We start from the raw sequence: 16,829 nt of genomic DNA on the forward strand, positions 1-16,829 counted from the left end.
TCCACAATCAGAAGTGAGAAAACTGCTAACCTCCCAGTTCCTGCACATTTCATCGAAAAAGGCCATCAAATTAACCAGCTCAGGTATATGGTAATAGATCAAGCCCCTATACAGATTAGAGGGGGTGATAGGGTGCATGGTATCTAACTTCCAGATCCATCTGGCCTCCCTGTAGAGGAGGTCTTTGACCCTAAGGGGCTCAATAGGGAATTTGACTTCCTTTTATTTAAGGCCATAGCTTACTATGTAGCTATATGTAGCTGTATTTGGTTCTAGTTAATTTAATGAACTTGAGATAAATTACATGTAGTTAAAAAACTAGCCATATAGCAAAGTATATATAGCAACTTGCTGCATCTGTTTTTAATTTGGTGACCATTTCACATTAGGATTCTAAGGGGTTAATAAATAGCTGTGTTAAAATTGGCTAATCTGTTTGTTAGGTCAGGTGTGACCTTGTTATGTGTTTGACCCCTCCCTATTACTTTGTGATTGGTCTCCTATGTATATAAATTTGTGATCTTCTTTATTGTATGTTAGCTTGATAAAGGGGCAGGAGCCCCGAAACGTTGCTCAGTTAAATAAAGGCACTGTTGCCATACTTTGAGTGCCACCGGAGTGTTGTTTTATGTTACATATTACAGGACCCTGGAAAGGGAGGTCCTCCTGGTGTGCACCATTATCGTTTTACTTGGAGATTCAGGACATTTGGTCAGTGAGTGCTGGTCCTGCTTTTTTCAACATTATTATTATTAGCAGTTATTTGCAGAGCGCCAACAGATTCTGCAGCGCTATAAACAAAGTCGGAGTACAACAAAACAAATATAGGGATCAAATGGTTAGAGGGTCCTGCCAAGAGTTGCACTTATAAATAGATTGTCTACTCCTGAGCTTATACTGTACTTGTAAAGTTCTGGAAAGATAAATATTTAAGGTGCAACTGTAACACCCACAGAGCTAACTGTACTAAATGCTTGTGCTGAATCAATAGCACATATGTAATAACCTAAACAGCTGATCTGTATCACATGAATTGTTATGCATGCCTTTAATTATACCATACGTACAGTTAATCAGAACCATTATTTATTATTATCTGTCTAAACCATTTAATATACTTTTTACAGACACGGTCAGAGCACTGAGAGATATCGGGTATTGATGTAATTGGAGTGAATAAGGGAACCTTCTTCCTGAGCACAGACATTGGAGCCTGTTATCAGCATGAACTCATATGTGTTAGGTGAGTAAAATAGATTTCTCTTGTTAAGTGTGTTCAGTCCACGGGTCATCCATTACTTATGGGATATATTCTCCTTCCCAACAGGAAGTTGCAAGAGGATCACCCAAGCAGAGCTGCTATATAGCTCCTCCCCTCACATGTCATACCCAGTCATTCTCTTGCAACTCTCAACAAAGAAGGAGGTCGTGAGAGGAGTTAGGAGTTTTTTACTTAATTATTCTTCAATCAAAAGTTTGTTATTTTAAATGGCACCGGAGTGTGCTGTTTTTTCTCCAACATAGGTGTGTCCGGTCCACGGCGTCATCCTTACTTGTGGGATATTCTCTTCCCCAACAGGAAATGGCAAAGAGCCCAGCAAAGCTGGTCACATGATCCCTCCTAGGCTCCGCCTACCCCAGTCATTCTCTTTGCCGTTGTACAGGCAACATCTCCACGGAGATGGCTTAGAGTTTTTTAGTGTTTAACTGTAGTTTTTTATTATTCAATCAAGAGTTTGTTATTTTGAAATAGTGCTGGTATGTACTATTTACTCAGAAACAGAAAAGAGATGAAGATTTCTGTTTGTATGAGGAAAATGATTTTAGCAACCGTAACTAAAATCCATGGCTGTTCCACACAGGACTGTTGAGAGCAATTAACTTCAGTTGGGGGAACAGTGTGCAGTCTCTTGCTGCTTGAGGTATGACACATTCTAACAAGACGATGTAATGCTGGAAGCTGTCATTTTCCCTATGGGATCCGGTAAGCCATATTTATTACGATCGTAAATAAGGGCTTTACAAGGGCTTATTTAGACTGTAGACTTTTCTGGGCTAAATCGATTCATTATTAGCACATATTTAGCCTTGAGGAATCATTTTATCTGGGTATTTTGATATAATAATATCGGCAGGCACTGTATTAGACACCTTATTTCTTAGGGGCTTTCCCAAAGCATAAGCAGAGTCTCATTTTCGCGCCGGTGTGGCGCACTTGTTTTTGAGAGGCATGGCATGCAGTCGCATGTGAGAGGAGCTCTGATACTTAGAAAAGACTTTCTGAAGGCGTCATTTGGTATCGTATTCCCCTTTTGGGCTTGGTTGGGTCTCAGCAAAGCAGATACCAGGGACTGTAAAGGGGTTAAAGCTTATAACGGCTCCGGTTCCGTTATTTTAAGGGTTAAAGCTTCCAAATTTGGTGTGCAATATTTTTAAGGCTTTAAGACACTGTGGTGAAAATTTTGTGATTTTTGAACAATTCCTTCATGTTTTTTCGCAATTGCAGTAACAAAGTGTGTTCAGTTTAAAATTTAAAGTGACAGTAACGGTTTTATTTTAAAACGTTTTTTGTACTTTCTTATCAAGTTTATGCCTGTTTAACATGTCTGAACTACCAGATAGACTGTGTTCTGAATGTGGGGAAGCCAGAATTCCTATTCATTTAAATAAATGTGATTTATGTGATAATGACAATGATGCCCAAGATGATTCCTCAAGTGAGGGGAGTAAGCATGGTACTGCATCATTCCCTCCTTCGTCTACACGAGTCTTGCCCACTCAGGAGGCCCCTAGTACATCTAGCGCGCCAATACTCCTTACTATGCAACAATTAACGGCTGTAATGGATAATTCTGTCAAAAACATTTTAGCCAAAATGAACCCTTGTCAGCGTAAGCGTGGCTGCTCTGTTTTAGTTACTGAAGAGCATGACGACGCTGATATTAATATCTCTGAAGGGCCCCTAATCCAGTTTGAGGGGGCCAGGGAGGTTTTGTCTGAGGGAGAAATTACTGATTCAGGGAACATTTCTCATCAGGCTGAATCTGATGTGATTACATTTAAATTTAAGTTGGAACATCTCCGCATTTTGCTTAAGGAGGTATTATCCACTCTGGATGATTGTGAAAAGTTGGTCATTCCAGAGAAACTATGTAAAATGGACAAGTTCCTAGAGGTGCCGGGGCTCCCAGAAGCTTTTCCTATACCCAAGCGGGTGGCGGACATTGTTAATAAAGAATGGGAAAGGCCCGGTATTCCTTTCGTCCCTCCCCCCATATTTAAAAAATTGTTTCCTATGGTCGACCCCAGAAAGGACTTATGGCAGTCAGTCCCCAAGGTCGAGGGAGCGGTTTCTACTTTAAACAAACGCACCACTATACCCATAGAGGATAGTTGTGCTTTCAAAGATCCTATGGATAAAAAATTAGAAGGTTTGCTTAAAAAGATGTTTGTTCAGCAGGGTTACCTTCTACAACCCATTTCATGCATTGTCCCTGTCACTACAGCTGCATATTTCTGGTTTGATGAACTGATTAAGGTGCTCGATAGTGATTCTCCTCCTTATGAGGAGATTATGGACAGAATCAATGCTCTCAAATTGGCTAATTCTTTCACTCTAGACGCCACTTTGCAAGTGGCTAGGTTAGCGGCTAAGAATTCTGGGTTTGCTATTGTGGCGCGCAGAGCGCTTTGGTTGAAATCTTGGTCGGCTGATGCGTCTTCCAAGAACAAGTTACTAAACATTCCTTTCAAGGGGAAAACGCTGTTTGGCCCTGACTTGAAAGAGATTATCTCTGATATCACTGGGGGTAAGGGCCACGCCCTTCCTCAGGATAGGCCTTTCAAGGCAAAAAATAGACCTAATTTTCGTCCCTTTCGTAAAAACGGACCAGCCCAAAGTGCTACGTCCTCTAAGCAAGAGGGTAATACTTCTCAAGCCAAGCCAGCTTGGAGACCAATGCAAGGCTGGAACAAGGGAAAGCAGGCCAAGAAACCTGTCACTGCTACCAAGACAGCATGAAATATTGGCCCCCGATCCGGGACCGGATCTGGTGGGGGGCAGACTCTCTCTCTTCGCTCAGGCTTGGGCAAGAGATGTTCTGGATCCTTGGGCGCTAGAAATAGTCTCCCAGGGTTATCTTCTGGAATTCAAGGGACTTCCCCCAAGGGGGAGGTTCCACAGGTCTCAGTTGTCTTCAGACCACATAAAAAGACAGGCGTTCTTACATTGTGTAGAAGACCTGTTAAAAATGGGAGTGATTCATCCTGTTCCATTAAGAGAACAAGGGATGGGGTTCTACTCCAATCTGTTCATAGTTCCCAAAAAAGAGGGAACGTTCAGACCAATCTTAGATCTCAAGATCTTAAACAAATTTCTCAAGGTCCCATCGTTCAAGATGGAAACCATTCGAACTATCCTTCCTTCCATCCAGGAAGGTCAATTCATGACCACGGTGGATTTAAAGGATGCGTATCTACATATTCCTATCCACAAGGAACATCATCGGTTCCTAAGGTTTGCATTCCTGGACAAACATTACCAGTTTGTGGCGCTTCCTTTCGGATTAGCCACTGCTCCAAGGATTTTCACAAAGGTACTAGGGTCCCTTCTAGCGGTACTAAGACCAAGGGGCATTGCAGTAGTACCTTACCTGGACGACATTCTGATTCAAGCGTCGTCCCTCCCTCGAGCAAAGGCTCACACGGACATCGTCCTGGCCTTTCTCAGATCTCACGGCTGGAAAGTGAACGTGGAAAAGAGTTCTCTATCCCCGTCAACAAGGGTTCCCTTCTTGGGAACAATTATAGACTCCTCAGAAATGAGGATTTTTCTAACAGAGGCCAGAAAGACAAAGCTTCTGGACTCTTGTCGGATACTTCATTCCGTTCCTCTTCCTTCCGTAGCTCAGTGCATGGAAGTGATCGGGTTGATGGTAGCGGCAATGGACATAGTTCCTTTTGCGCGCATTCATCTAAGACCATTACAACTGTGCATGCTCAGTCAGTGGAATGGGGACTATACAGACTTGTCTCCAAAGATACAAGTAAATCAGAGGACCAGAGACTCACTCCGTTGGTGGCTGTCCCTGGACAACCTGTCACGAGGGATGACATTCCGCAGACCAGAGTGGGTCATTGTCACGACCGACGCCAGTCTGATGGGCTGGGGCGCGGTCCGGGGATCCCTGAAAGCTCAGGGTCTTTGGTCTCGGGAAGAATCTCTTCTACCGATAAATATTCTGGAACTGAGAGCGATATTCAATGCTCTCAAGGCTTGGCCTCAGCTAGCGAGGACCAAGTTCATTCGGTTTCAATCAGACAACATGACGACTGTTGCGTACATCAACCATCAGGGGGGAACAAGGAGTTCCCTAGCGATGGAAGAAGTGACCAAGATTATTCTATGGGCGGAGTCTCACTCCTGCCACCTGTCTGCTATCCACATCCCGGGAGTGGAAAATTGGGAAGCGGATTTTCTGAGTCGTCAGACATTGCATCCGGGGGAGTGGGAACTCCATCCGGAAATCTTTGCCCAAGTCACTCAACTATGGGGCATTCCAGACATGGATCTGATGGCCTCTCGTCAGAACTTCAAAGTTCCTTGCTACGGGTCCAGATCCAGGGATCCCAAGGCGGCTCTAGTGGATGCACTAGTAGCACCTTGGACCTTCAAACTAGCTTATGTGTTCCCGCCGTTTCCTCTCATCCCCAGGCTGGTAGCCAGGATCAATCAGGAGAGGGCGTCGGTGATCTTGATAGCTCCTGCGTGGCCACGCAGGACTTGGTATGCAGATCTGGTGAATATGTCATCGGCTCCACCTTGGAAGCTACCTTTGAGACGAGACCTTCTTGTTCAGGGTCCGTTCGAACATCCGAATCTGGTTTCACTCCAGCTGACTGCTTGGAGATTGAACGCTTGATTTTATCGAAGCGAGGTTTCTCAGATTCTGTTATCGATACTCTTGTTCAGGCCAGAAAGCCTGTAACTAGAAAGATTTACCACAAAATTTGGAAAAAATATATCTGTTGGTGTGAATCTAAAGGATTCCCTTGGGACAAGGTTAAGATTCCTAGGATTCTATCCTTCCTTCAAGAAGGATTGGAAAAAGGATTATCGGCAAGTTCCCTGAAGGGACAGATTTCTGCCTTGTCGGTGTTACTTCACAAAAAACTGGCAGCTGTGCCAGATGTTCAAGCCTTTGTTCAGGCTCTGGTTAGAATCAAGCCTGTTTACAAACCTTTGACTCCTCCTTGGAGTCTCAATTTAGTTCTTTCAGTTCTTCAGGGGGTTCCGTTTGAACCCTTACATTCCGTTGATATTAAGTTATTATCTTGGAAAGTTTTGTTTTTAGTTGCAATTTCTTCTGCTAGAAGAGTTTCAGAATTATCTGCTCTGCAGTGTTCTCCTCCTTATCTGGTGTTCCATGCAGATAAGGTGGTTTTACGTACTAAACCTGGTTTTCTTCCAAAAGTTGTTTCTAACAAAAACATTAACCAGGAGATTATCGTACCTTCTCTGTGTCCGAAACCAGTTTCAAAGAAGGAACGCTTGTTGCACAATTTGGATGTTGTTCGCGCTCTAAAATTCTATTTAGATGCTACAAAGGATTTTAGACAAACATCTTCCTTGTTTGTTGTTTATTCAGGTAAAAGGAGAGGTCAAAAAGCAACTTCTACCTCTCTCTCTTTTTGGATTAAAAGCATCATCAGATTGGCTTACGAGACTGCCGGACGGCAGCCTCCCGAAAGAATCACAGCTCATTCCACTAGGGCTGTGGCTTCCACATGGGCCTTCAAGAACGAGGCTTCTGTTGATCAGATATGTAGGGCAGCGACTTGGTCTTCACTGCACACTTTTACCAAATTTTACAAGTTTGATACTTTTGCTTCTTCTGAGGCTATTTTTGGGAGAAAGGTTTTGCAAGCCGTGGTGCCTTCCATTTAGGTGACCTGATTTGCTCCCTCCCTTCATCCGTGTCCTAAAGCTTTGGTATTGGTTCCCACAAGTAAGGATGACGCCGTGGACCGGACACACCTATGTTGGAGAAAACAGAATTTATGTTTACCTGATAAATTTCTTTCTCCAACGGTGTGTCCGGTCCACGGCCCGCCCTGGTTTTTTAATCAGGTCTGATAATTTATTTTCTTTAACTACAGTCACCACGGTACCATATGGTTTCTCCTATGCTATTATTCCTCCTTAACGTCGGTCGAATGACTGGGGTAGGCGGAGCCTAGGAGGGATCATGTGACCAGCTTTGCTGGGCTCTTTGCCATTTCCTGTTGGGGAAGAGAATATCCCACAAGTAAGGATGACGCCGTGGACCGGACACACCGTTGGAGAAAGAAATTTATCAGGTAAACATAAATTCTGTTTTTCTCTCAGGCAGTATTTAGAAGAAGAATCTGCCTGCGTTTTCTATGATCTTAGCAGATGTAACTAAGATCCACTGGCTGTTCTCGTACCTTCTGAGGAGTGGGGTAACTTCAGAAAAGGGAATAGCATGCAGGGTCCCTTGCAAATGAGGTATGTGCAGTATAATATTTTCTAAGGAATGGAATTGACTAAGAAAACACTGCTGATACCCATATGATGTAAGTACAGCCTTAGATGCAGTAGTAGCGACTGGTATCAGGCTGATAAATGTATGCGCAGTAGAGTTATTTTCTAGGGAATGGAATTTGACTGAGAAAATAATGTTAATACTGAAATAATGTATGAGCCTTAACTGCAGTAGAAGCGACTGGTAGCAGGCTTAGTGATAACTTTACATAACATTTGAAATGTTTGTTTTTAAAACGTTTACTGGCATGTTAATCGTTTTGTGAGGTACTTGGTGATAAATCTTTTAGGGCATGATTTTTTTCCACATGGCTAACGTATATTTCTGCATGGAAACCGTTATATCAGATCTCCCACTGTTGTAATATGAGTGGGAGGGGCCTTTTTTTTAGCGCCTTGTTGCGCAGTTAAAATTCCATCACAGTCTTCCTGCTTCTTCCTCCTTGATCCAGGACGTCTCCAGAGAGCTCAGGGGTCTTCAAAATTTATTTTTGAGGGAGGTAATCAGTCACAGCAGATCTGTGACAGTGTGTTTGACTGTGATAAAAACGTTAATTGTTAAATTGATTATCCGTTTTGGGTATTAAGGGGTTAAATCATCCTTTTGCTAGTGGGTGCAATCCTCTGCTAATTTCATATATTTACTGTTAAATTTTGGTTGCTATAACTGAATTAGTTCATTGTTATTTCAACTGTGACAGTTTTTTTGTATTTTTAAAAAGCGCAGCAGCGTTTTTTACATTGCTTGTAAATTTATTGAAAGTATTTTCCAAGCTTGCTAGCCTCATTGCTAGTCTGTTTAAACATTTCTGATACAGATGAATCTGCTTGTTCATTATGTTTAAAAGCCAATGTGGAGCCCAATAGAAATATGTGTACCAATTGTATTGATGTTACTTTAAAGAAAAGTCAGTCTTTACCGGTAAAGAAATTATCACCAGACAACGAGGGGGAAGTTATGCCGGCTAACTCTCCTCACTTGTCAGTACCTTCGCCTCCCGCTCAGGAGGTGCGTGATATTGTGGCGCCAAGTACATCAAGGCCCTTACAAATCACTTTGCAAGATATGGCTAATGTTATGACAGAAGTATTATCTAACTTGCCTGAGTTAAGAGGCAAGCGCGACAGCTCTGGGTTAAGGACAGAGCGCGCTGATGACACAAGAGCCATGTCCGATACTGCGTCACAATTTGCAGAACATGAGGACGGAGAGCTTCATTCTGTGGGTGACGGATCTGATCCATGGAGACCGGATTCAGAAATTTCAAATTTTAAATTTAAGCTTGAGAACCTCCGTGTATTGCTAGGGGAGGTGTTAGCGGCTCTGAATGATTGTGACACGGTTGCAATCCCAGAGAAATTATGTAGGCTGGATAAATACTTTGCGGTACCGGTGTGTACTGACGTTTTTCCTATACCTAAAAGGCTTACAGAGATTATTAACAAGGAGTGGGATAGACCCGGTGTGCCTTTTTCCCCTCCTCCGATATTTAGGAAAATGTTCCCAATAGACGCTACCACACGAGACTTATGGCAGACGGTCCCTAAGGTGGAGGGAGCCGTTTCTACTTTAGCTAAGCGTACCACTATCCCTGTGGAGGATAGTTGTGCTTTCTCAGATCCAATGGATAAAAAATTAGAAGGTTACCTTAAGAAAATGTTTGTTCAACAAGGTTTTATATTACAGCCCCTTGCATGCATTGCGCCCGTCACTGCTGCGGCGGCATTCTGGTTTGAGTCTCTGGAAGAGGCTATTCGCACAGAACCATTGGATGAGATTATGAACAAGCTTAAAGCACTTAAGCTAGCTAATGCGTTTGTTTCGAATGACGTTGTGCATTTAACCAAACTAACGGCTAAGAACTCCGGATTCGCCATCCAGGCGCTCAGAGCGCTATGGCTTAAATCCTGGTCAGCAGACGTGACTTCTAAATCTAAATTGCCTAATATTCCTTTCAAAGGGCAAACCTTATTCGGGCCCCGCTTGAAAGAAATTATTGCTGACATTACTGGTGGTAAGGGTCACACCCTTCCTCAGGACAAGGCCAAATCAAAGGCCAAACAGTCTAATTTTCGTGCCTTTCGTAATTTCAAGGCAGGAGCAGCATCAACTTCCTCCGCTCCAAAACAGGAAGGAACTGCTGCTCGTTACAGACAGGGTTGGAAAGGCAACCAGTTCTGGAACAAGGGCAAGCAGGCCAGAAAACCTACTTCTGCCCCTAAGACAGCATGAAGAAAGGGCCCCCTATCCGGAAACGGATCTAGTGGGGGGCAGACTTTCTCTCTTCGCCCAGGCTTGGGCAAGAGATGTCCAGGATCCCTGGACGCTGGAGATCATATCTCATGGGATATCTTCTGGACTTCAAAGCTTCTCCTCCACAAGGGAGATTTCACCTGTCAAGGTTATCAACAAACCTAATAAAGAAAGAGGCATTTCTACAATGTGTACAAGACCTCTTAGTAATGGGAGTGATCCACCCAGTTCCGCGGACGGAACAAGGGCAAGGTTTTTACTCAAATCTGTTTGTGGTTCCCAAAAAAGAGGGAACCTTCAGACCAATCTTAGACCTAAAGATTTTAAACAAGTTCCTAAGGGTTCCATCGTTCAAAATGGAAACTATTCGAACCATCCTACCCATGATCCAAGAGGGTCAGTATATGACCACAGTGGACTTAAAGGATGCCTACCTTCACATACCGATTCACAAAGATCATTATCGGTACCTAAGATTTGCCTTTCTAGACAGGCATTACCAGTTTGTAGCTCTTCCCTTCGGGTTAGCTACGGCCCCGAGAATTTTTACAAAGGTTCGGGGCTCACTTCTGGCGGTACTAAGACCGCGAGGCATAGCGGTGGCTCCGTACCTAGACGACATTCTGATACAGGCGTCAAGTTTTCAAAATGCAAAGTCTCATACAGAGATAGTTCTAGCTTTTCTGAGGTCGCATGGGTGGAAAGTGAACATGGAAAAGAGTTCTCTATTACCACTCACAAGGGTTCCCTTTCTAGGGACTCTTATAGATTCTGTAGAGATGAAGATTTACCTGACGGAGTCCAGGTTATCAAAAATTCTAAATGCTTGCCGTGTCCTTCATTCCATTCCAAGCCCATCAGTACCTCAGTGCATGGAAGTAATCGGCTTAATGGTCGCGGCAATGGACATAGTGCCATTTGCGCGCCTGCATCTCAGACCGCTGCAACTATGCATGCTAAGTCAGTGGAATGGGGATTACTCAGATCTGTCCCCTCTACTGAATCTGAACCAGGAGGCCAGAGATTCTCTTCTCTGGTGGTTGTCTCGGGTCCATCTGTCCAAAGGAATGACCTTTCGCAGGCCAGATTGGACGATTGTAACAACAGATGCCAGCCTACTAGGCTGGGGCGCAGTCTGGAACTCCCTGAAGGCTCAGGGATCGTGGACTCAGGAGGAGAAACTCCTACCCATAAACATTCTGGAATTAAGAGCAATATTCAATGCTCTCCTAGCTTGGCCTCAGTTAGCAACTCTGAGATTCATCAGATTTCAGTCGGACAACATCACGACTGTGGCTTACATCAACCATCAAGGGGGAACCAGGAGTTCCCTAGCGATGTTAGAAGTCTCGAAGATAATTCGCTGGGCAGAGTCTCACTCTTGCCACCTGTCAGCGATCTACATCCCAGGCGTGGAGAACTGGGAGGCAGACTTTCTAAGTCGCCAGACCTTTCATCCGGGGGAGTGGGAACTTCACCCGGAGGTCTTTGCCCAACTGATTCTTCGTTGGGGCGAACCGGAACTGGATCTCATGGCATCTCGCCAGAACGCCAAGCTTCCTTGTTACGGATCCAGGTCCAGGGACCCGGGAGCGGTGCTGATAGATGCACTAGCAGCCCCTTGGGTTTTCAACATGGCTTATGTGTTTCCACCGTTTCTGTTGCTGCCTCGACTGATTGCCAAGATCAAACAGGAGAGAGCATCAGTGATTCTGATAGAGCCTGCGTGGCCACGCAGGATCTGGTATGCAGACCTAGTGGACATGTCGTCCTGTCCACCATGGTCTCTGCCTCTGAGGCAGGACCTTCTAATTCAGGGTCCTTTCAACCATCCAAGCCTAATTTCTCTGAGGCTCACTGCATGGAGATTGAACGCTTGATTCTATCAAAGCGTGGTTTCTCGGAGTCGGTTATTGATACATTAATACAGGCTCGGAAACCTGTTACCAGAAAAATTTACCATAAGATATGGCGTAAATATTTATATTGGTGTGAATCCAAGAGTTTCTCATGGAGTAAGGTTAGGATTCCTAGTATATTGTCTTTTCTACAAGAGGGTTTAGAAAAGGGTTTATCTGCTAGTTTGTTAAAGGGACAGATTTCTGCTCTGTCTATTCTTTTACACAAACGTCTGGCAGAAGTTCCAGACGTTCAGGCTTTTTGTCAGGCTTTAGCTAGGATTAAGCCTGTGTTTAAGACTGTTGCTCCGCCGTGGAGCTTAAACTTAGTTCTTAAAGTTCTTCAAGGTGTTCCGTTTGAACCCCTTCATTCCATTGATATTAAGCTGTTATCTTGGAAAGTTCTGTTTTTGATTGTTATTTCCTCGGCTCGAAGAGTCTCTGAGTTATCTGCCTTAAATTGTGATTCTCCTTATCTGATTTTTCATTCAGACAAGGTAGTTCTGCGTACTAAACCTGGGTTTTTACCTAAGGTAGTTTCTAACAGGAATATCAATCAAGAGATTGTTGTTCCATCATTATGTCCTAATCCTTCTTCAAAGAAGGAACGTCTTTTGCATAATCTGGACGTAGTCCGTGCCCTGAAGTTCTACTTACAGGCAACTAAAGATTTTCGGCAAACTTCTCTGTTTCTCATTTATTCTGGACAGAGGAGAGGTCAAAAGGCTTCGGCCACCTCTCTCTCTTTTTGGCTTCCTAGCATAATACGTTTAGCCTATGAGACTGCTGGACAGCAGCCCCCTGAAAGAATTACAGCCCATTCCACTAGAGCTGTGGCTTCCACCTGGGCCTTTAAGAATGAGGCCTCTGTTGGACAGATTTGCAAGGCTGCAACTTAGTCTTCACTTCATACCTTTTCAAAATTTTACAAATTTGACACTTTTGCTTCTTCAGAGGCTGTTTTTGGGAGAAAGGTTCTACAGGCAGTGGTTCCTTCTGTTTAAATGTTCCTGCCTTGTCCCTCCCATCATCCGTGTACTTTAGCTTTGGTATTGGTATCCCATAAGTAATGGATGACCCGTGGACTGAACACACTTAACAAGAGAAAACATAATTTATGCTTACCTGATAAATTTATTTCTCTTGTGGTGTGTTCAGTCCACGGCCCGCCCTGTCTTTTTTTGAGGCAGTTCTAAATTTTAATTAAAACTCCAGTCACCACTGCACCCTATAGTTTCTCCTTTCTTGTCTTGTTTCGGTCGAATGACTGGATATGACATGTGAGGGGAGGAGCTATATAGCAGCTCTGCTTGGGTGATCCTCTTGCAACTTCCTGTTGGGAAGGAGAATATATCCCATAAGTAATGTATGACCCGTGGACTGAACACACCACAAGAGAAATAAATTTATCAGGTAAGCATAAATTATGTTATTATGCTGACTTTAATTACTGGGAAAATAGAATAAATCACTCATTAAACAAATATAAACTATTATATTTATATCTGCATCTTATAAGAATATTTGTGTCAACACCGGCTCTCAGATCACCTGCAATTCCACCTTCCCCTGCCTTAACCCAGCTCATGAAACTCCCATAACTACACTTACGCCTACCTTGTTCCTATGTGTGAGACACCCACAACTCCCCCAGTGAGTGTTCCCCACCCCAGAACCGCCACTGATTTGTGTGCTTAATTTAACAGTGAGTATTTTTAAAACATACATTTTTTGGCTGATTATATAAATTAAACAACCGCAAGCTAAGAAGCATCATAAGATCACTGCTCCATAGCCTCTTAAAATATCTCACACTAATTATTAGTTTGTGATGATTAAGACATCATATTTTCACCCAACTTGTTCAGCATGAGCCGGGCAGGGCTGTATGTGCATTTGCTTGTGCAATGTTAAATGGGAATGGTGGATGCCACCTCTCTTGTTCCCTGGTTGAGAACATTATCCACATGTACATTTTTTAATGGAAACCTATAACTTGTTTTAATCAGTAATCCATGTTTTATTTTATTATGATGAAGAAATATTTACATTATTTGTCTTCCGTTGTTTGAATTTTTGATTTACATGTTACTCAATTAAAAAATTAACACAAAACAGAAGACATTTTATGAAGTGTAAATAAATAATACGATTTTTGAAAAAGATGATTCCATTATGAAGAATAAACTTTTATTTTCTTTATTCCTTTTCTTTTTATGTAGACAACCACTTGAATAGTTCATATCCATCCCTTACGACAGGAAGTATCAGAATGATAACACAAACTCCAAAAGTCTTAGACACTAATGGCTATTCACAAACATTGGGGAACTCACAGCAGATATTTGTTGAATTGGCAGGAACCGGGCAGCAATCATGTACGGAGAGTAATTTAGTCATCAAACAAGAGGACAACATTTATGCCTTATCTAGTGAAATAATTATCCCAGAGGACAAACCACACACATTTACTGAGTACTCAAAACATTTTAAAGAAGGGAAAAATCTACAGTCTAGCCAAATTATTCATACAAATAAGAAACCATTCATATGTACAAAATGTGAGAAAAGCTTCACATTTAATTTGCATCTCCTTGAACATCACAAAGTTCACACAGTTATGAAACCTCACACATGTACAGAATGTGGGAAATGTTTGACTTCCAAGGGAAACCTTACATCTCATAAAAATACCCACACAGGGGAGAAACCGTTTACATGTAAAGAAAGTGGCAAATGTTTTATACTAAGGACAAGCCTTATACCTCATGAAAGGACCCACACAGGGGAAAAACCATTCATATGTACAGAGTGTGGAAAAAGTTTTAAAAAAAAGGGTGAGCTGAAAACTCATGAAAGGACTCACACTGGAGAAAAGCCGTTCACATGTACAGAGTGTGGAAAATGTTTTACACAAATAAATAGTCTGAAAATTCATGAAAGAATTCACACAGGACAAAAACCTTTCACATGTACAAAATGTGGAAAACAATTTACACATAAGAGTAATCTGAAAACTCATGAAAGGATTCACACAGGGGAAAAGCCTTTCACGTGTACAGAGTGTGGAACATGTTTTACACTAAAGAGTACTCTGAAAACTCATGAAAGGATTCACACAGGGGAAAACCCTTTCACATGTACAGAGTGTGGAAAAAAGTTTGCACATAAAAGTCATCTGAAAACTCATGAAAGGAGTCACACAGGAGAAAAGCCTTTCACATGTACGGAGTGTGGAAAATGTTTTACACGAATAAGTAGTCTGAAAATTCATGAAAGGACTCACACAGGAGAAAAGCCTTTCAAATGTACAGAGTGTGGAAAATGTTTTGCACAAATAAATAATCTGAAAACTCATGAAAGAAGTCACACAGGAGAAAAGCCTTTCAAATGTACAGAGTGTGGAAAAAGTTTTACACAAATAAATAGTCTGAAAATTCATGAAAGGAGTCACACAGGAGAAAAGCCTTTCACGTGTACAGAGTGTGGAAAAAGTTTTACACATAAATGTCATCTGAAAACTCATGAAAGGATTCACACAGGAGAAAAGCTTTTCACATTGTTAAGAAAGTGAAAAAAATGTATCCCGTGCCAGTCGGGTATCACAAAACACCAAATGTCAACTCAAAAATTAACTTTATGTGCACTGTGTGGAAACCTTTTAAAAATTATCCTAAAGAGAACAAACTCTCTAAATAAAAGAGTAAAAAAGGACAACAACCAAACCGCACCTGTGCCAACCTTGCAAACTGCAGACACGGACGCTACGCAACATATTACCAGAGAAGACTTACTACATCTCTCCTCAAAAGAGGACATCAGAAATGCAGTTAAAGAAATGCGGGACCTGTTTAATGATCTTAGAAAAGATATTAACACGCTAGACACCAGAATGACACATTCTGAAGCAAGGCACTCTGAAACCTCTACAGCAGTTACACAAATACAGTCTGAAATTCAACATCAATCGGAGACTATACAAGTTTTATCTGACAATCATCTGAGAATCAGGGGTGTGTCGGAAACCATACATCCTCCAGCAATAGAGGGGTACCTGCAGAGTCTGTTCCGCACACTTAAAGGCACCCTGTCATCACCTGAATTACCATTGGAACGAGCCCATAGGGCACTTAGAGCAAGACCTCCCTCAAAAGCACCTCCTAGAGACATTATAGTCCGCTTTTTACATTACTAAAATGTGCACGCACCAAGCAACCAATACAGCATGCAGGCGAGGACTTACAAATTTTCTCCGACCTTTCCCCAGCTACCCTGCTGAAGAGAAGGGAGCTAGCTCACATCACGACGAAACTGAGGGCCCACAAAATTCAGTACCACTGGGGTTTCCCCGTTTCACTAATTGCAACATGGAACAACGATGATTTTTTCGACCCGGATCGGATGCTCAGGCCTTTTTCGCCAGTCTCTCGCTAGAAGATAACATGTATCCACAGAGTGTTGACTCTGTACCCTCTGCTTCATCCACCTGAGGGTAGTGGTGGCTTTAAAACATATTGATAGAAGTCATGGGCGGTCATACTCTTTGATCCCACCTGCTCAGTATCCTTTTTGAATCAGTAGGTTACGGGGTATTGATGTTTATCCACCTGGGGACAAGATGGACATAAAGCCCTAAGTTGTGACTACTTTTCCACAGGTACTGAAGCCCGCTCTGGGCCCTTGGGGCTGAGAGTCCTACATAGTTATCTATATTATTATGAAGTTATAGATGTGGTTTGCATGGGCTGGCTTTATTTGCCTTCAGCATACTCCATTCCTTGCACTCGTATAATTGTTCAGTTATGTTTGTTACTGTCTTGTTAGGCATTGTTTCAAAGGTTTTATGTACTTGATTGCCCTGTTTTCCCTCTCCTCCTAACATCCCCCCCCTTCCCCCTCCTTTTCCCTCCCCATCACCCTTTCTCTCCCCCTCCTCCCCTCCTTCCTCTCCCCCCTTCTTTTTTCTGTCCCCTCCTTTCTCCCTCCCCCTCTTCCTCTCCTTCTCTCTCTTCTCCTCTCCCTCTCTTCCCCTTCTCTTCTCCCTCTCTCCCTCCTCCCCCTCTCCTTACCTTCTCCCATTCTCTCTCCTTCCCCTCTTTTCCTCCCATTCTTT

At 42.8% G+C, this 16,829-nt stretch overlaps 1 protein-coding gene across 1 annotated transcript; it reads left to right on the forward strand.

Moving 5' to 3' along the window:
- The first annotated feature begins 1,126 nt into the window (after positions 1-1,126).
- Positions 1,127-16,597, forward strand: LOC128659816 (gastrula zinc finger protein XlCGF26.1-like). The gene is made up of 2 exons (XM_053713388.1): positions 1,127-1,243; positions 13,939-16,597. The coding sequence occupies exons 1-2, from the start codon at positions 1,225-1,227 to the stop codon at positions 15,288-15,290; spliced, it is 1,371 nt and encodes a 456-aa protein (XP_053569363.1). The 5' UTR covers positions 1,127-1,224; the 3' UTR covers positions 15,291-16,597.
- The last annotated feature ends 232 nt before the right edge of the window (positions 16,598-16,829 follow it).

Source organism: Bombina bombina, chromosome 5, assembly GCF_027579735.1.
Source record: "Bombina bombina isolate aBomBom1 chromosome 5, aBomBom1.pri, whole genome shotgun sequence".
In the NCBI taxonomy this organism is placed as follows: Eukaryota; Metazoa; Chordata; class Amphibia; order Anura; family Bombinatoridae; genus Bombina; species Bombina bombina.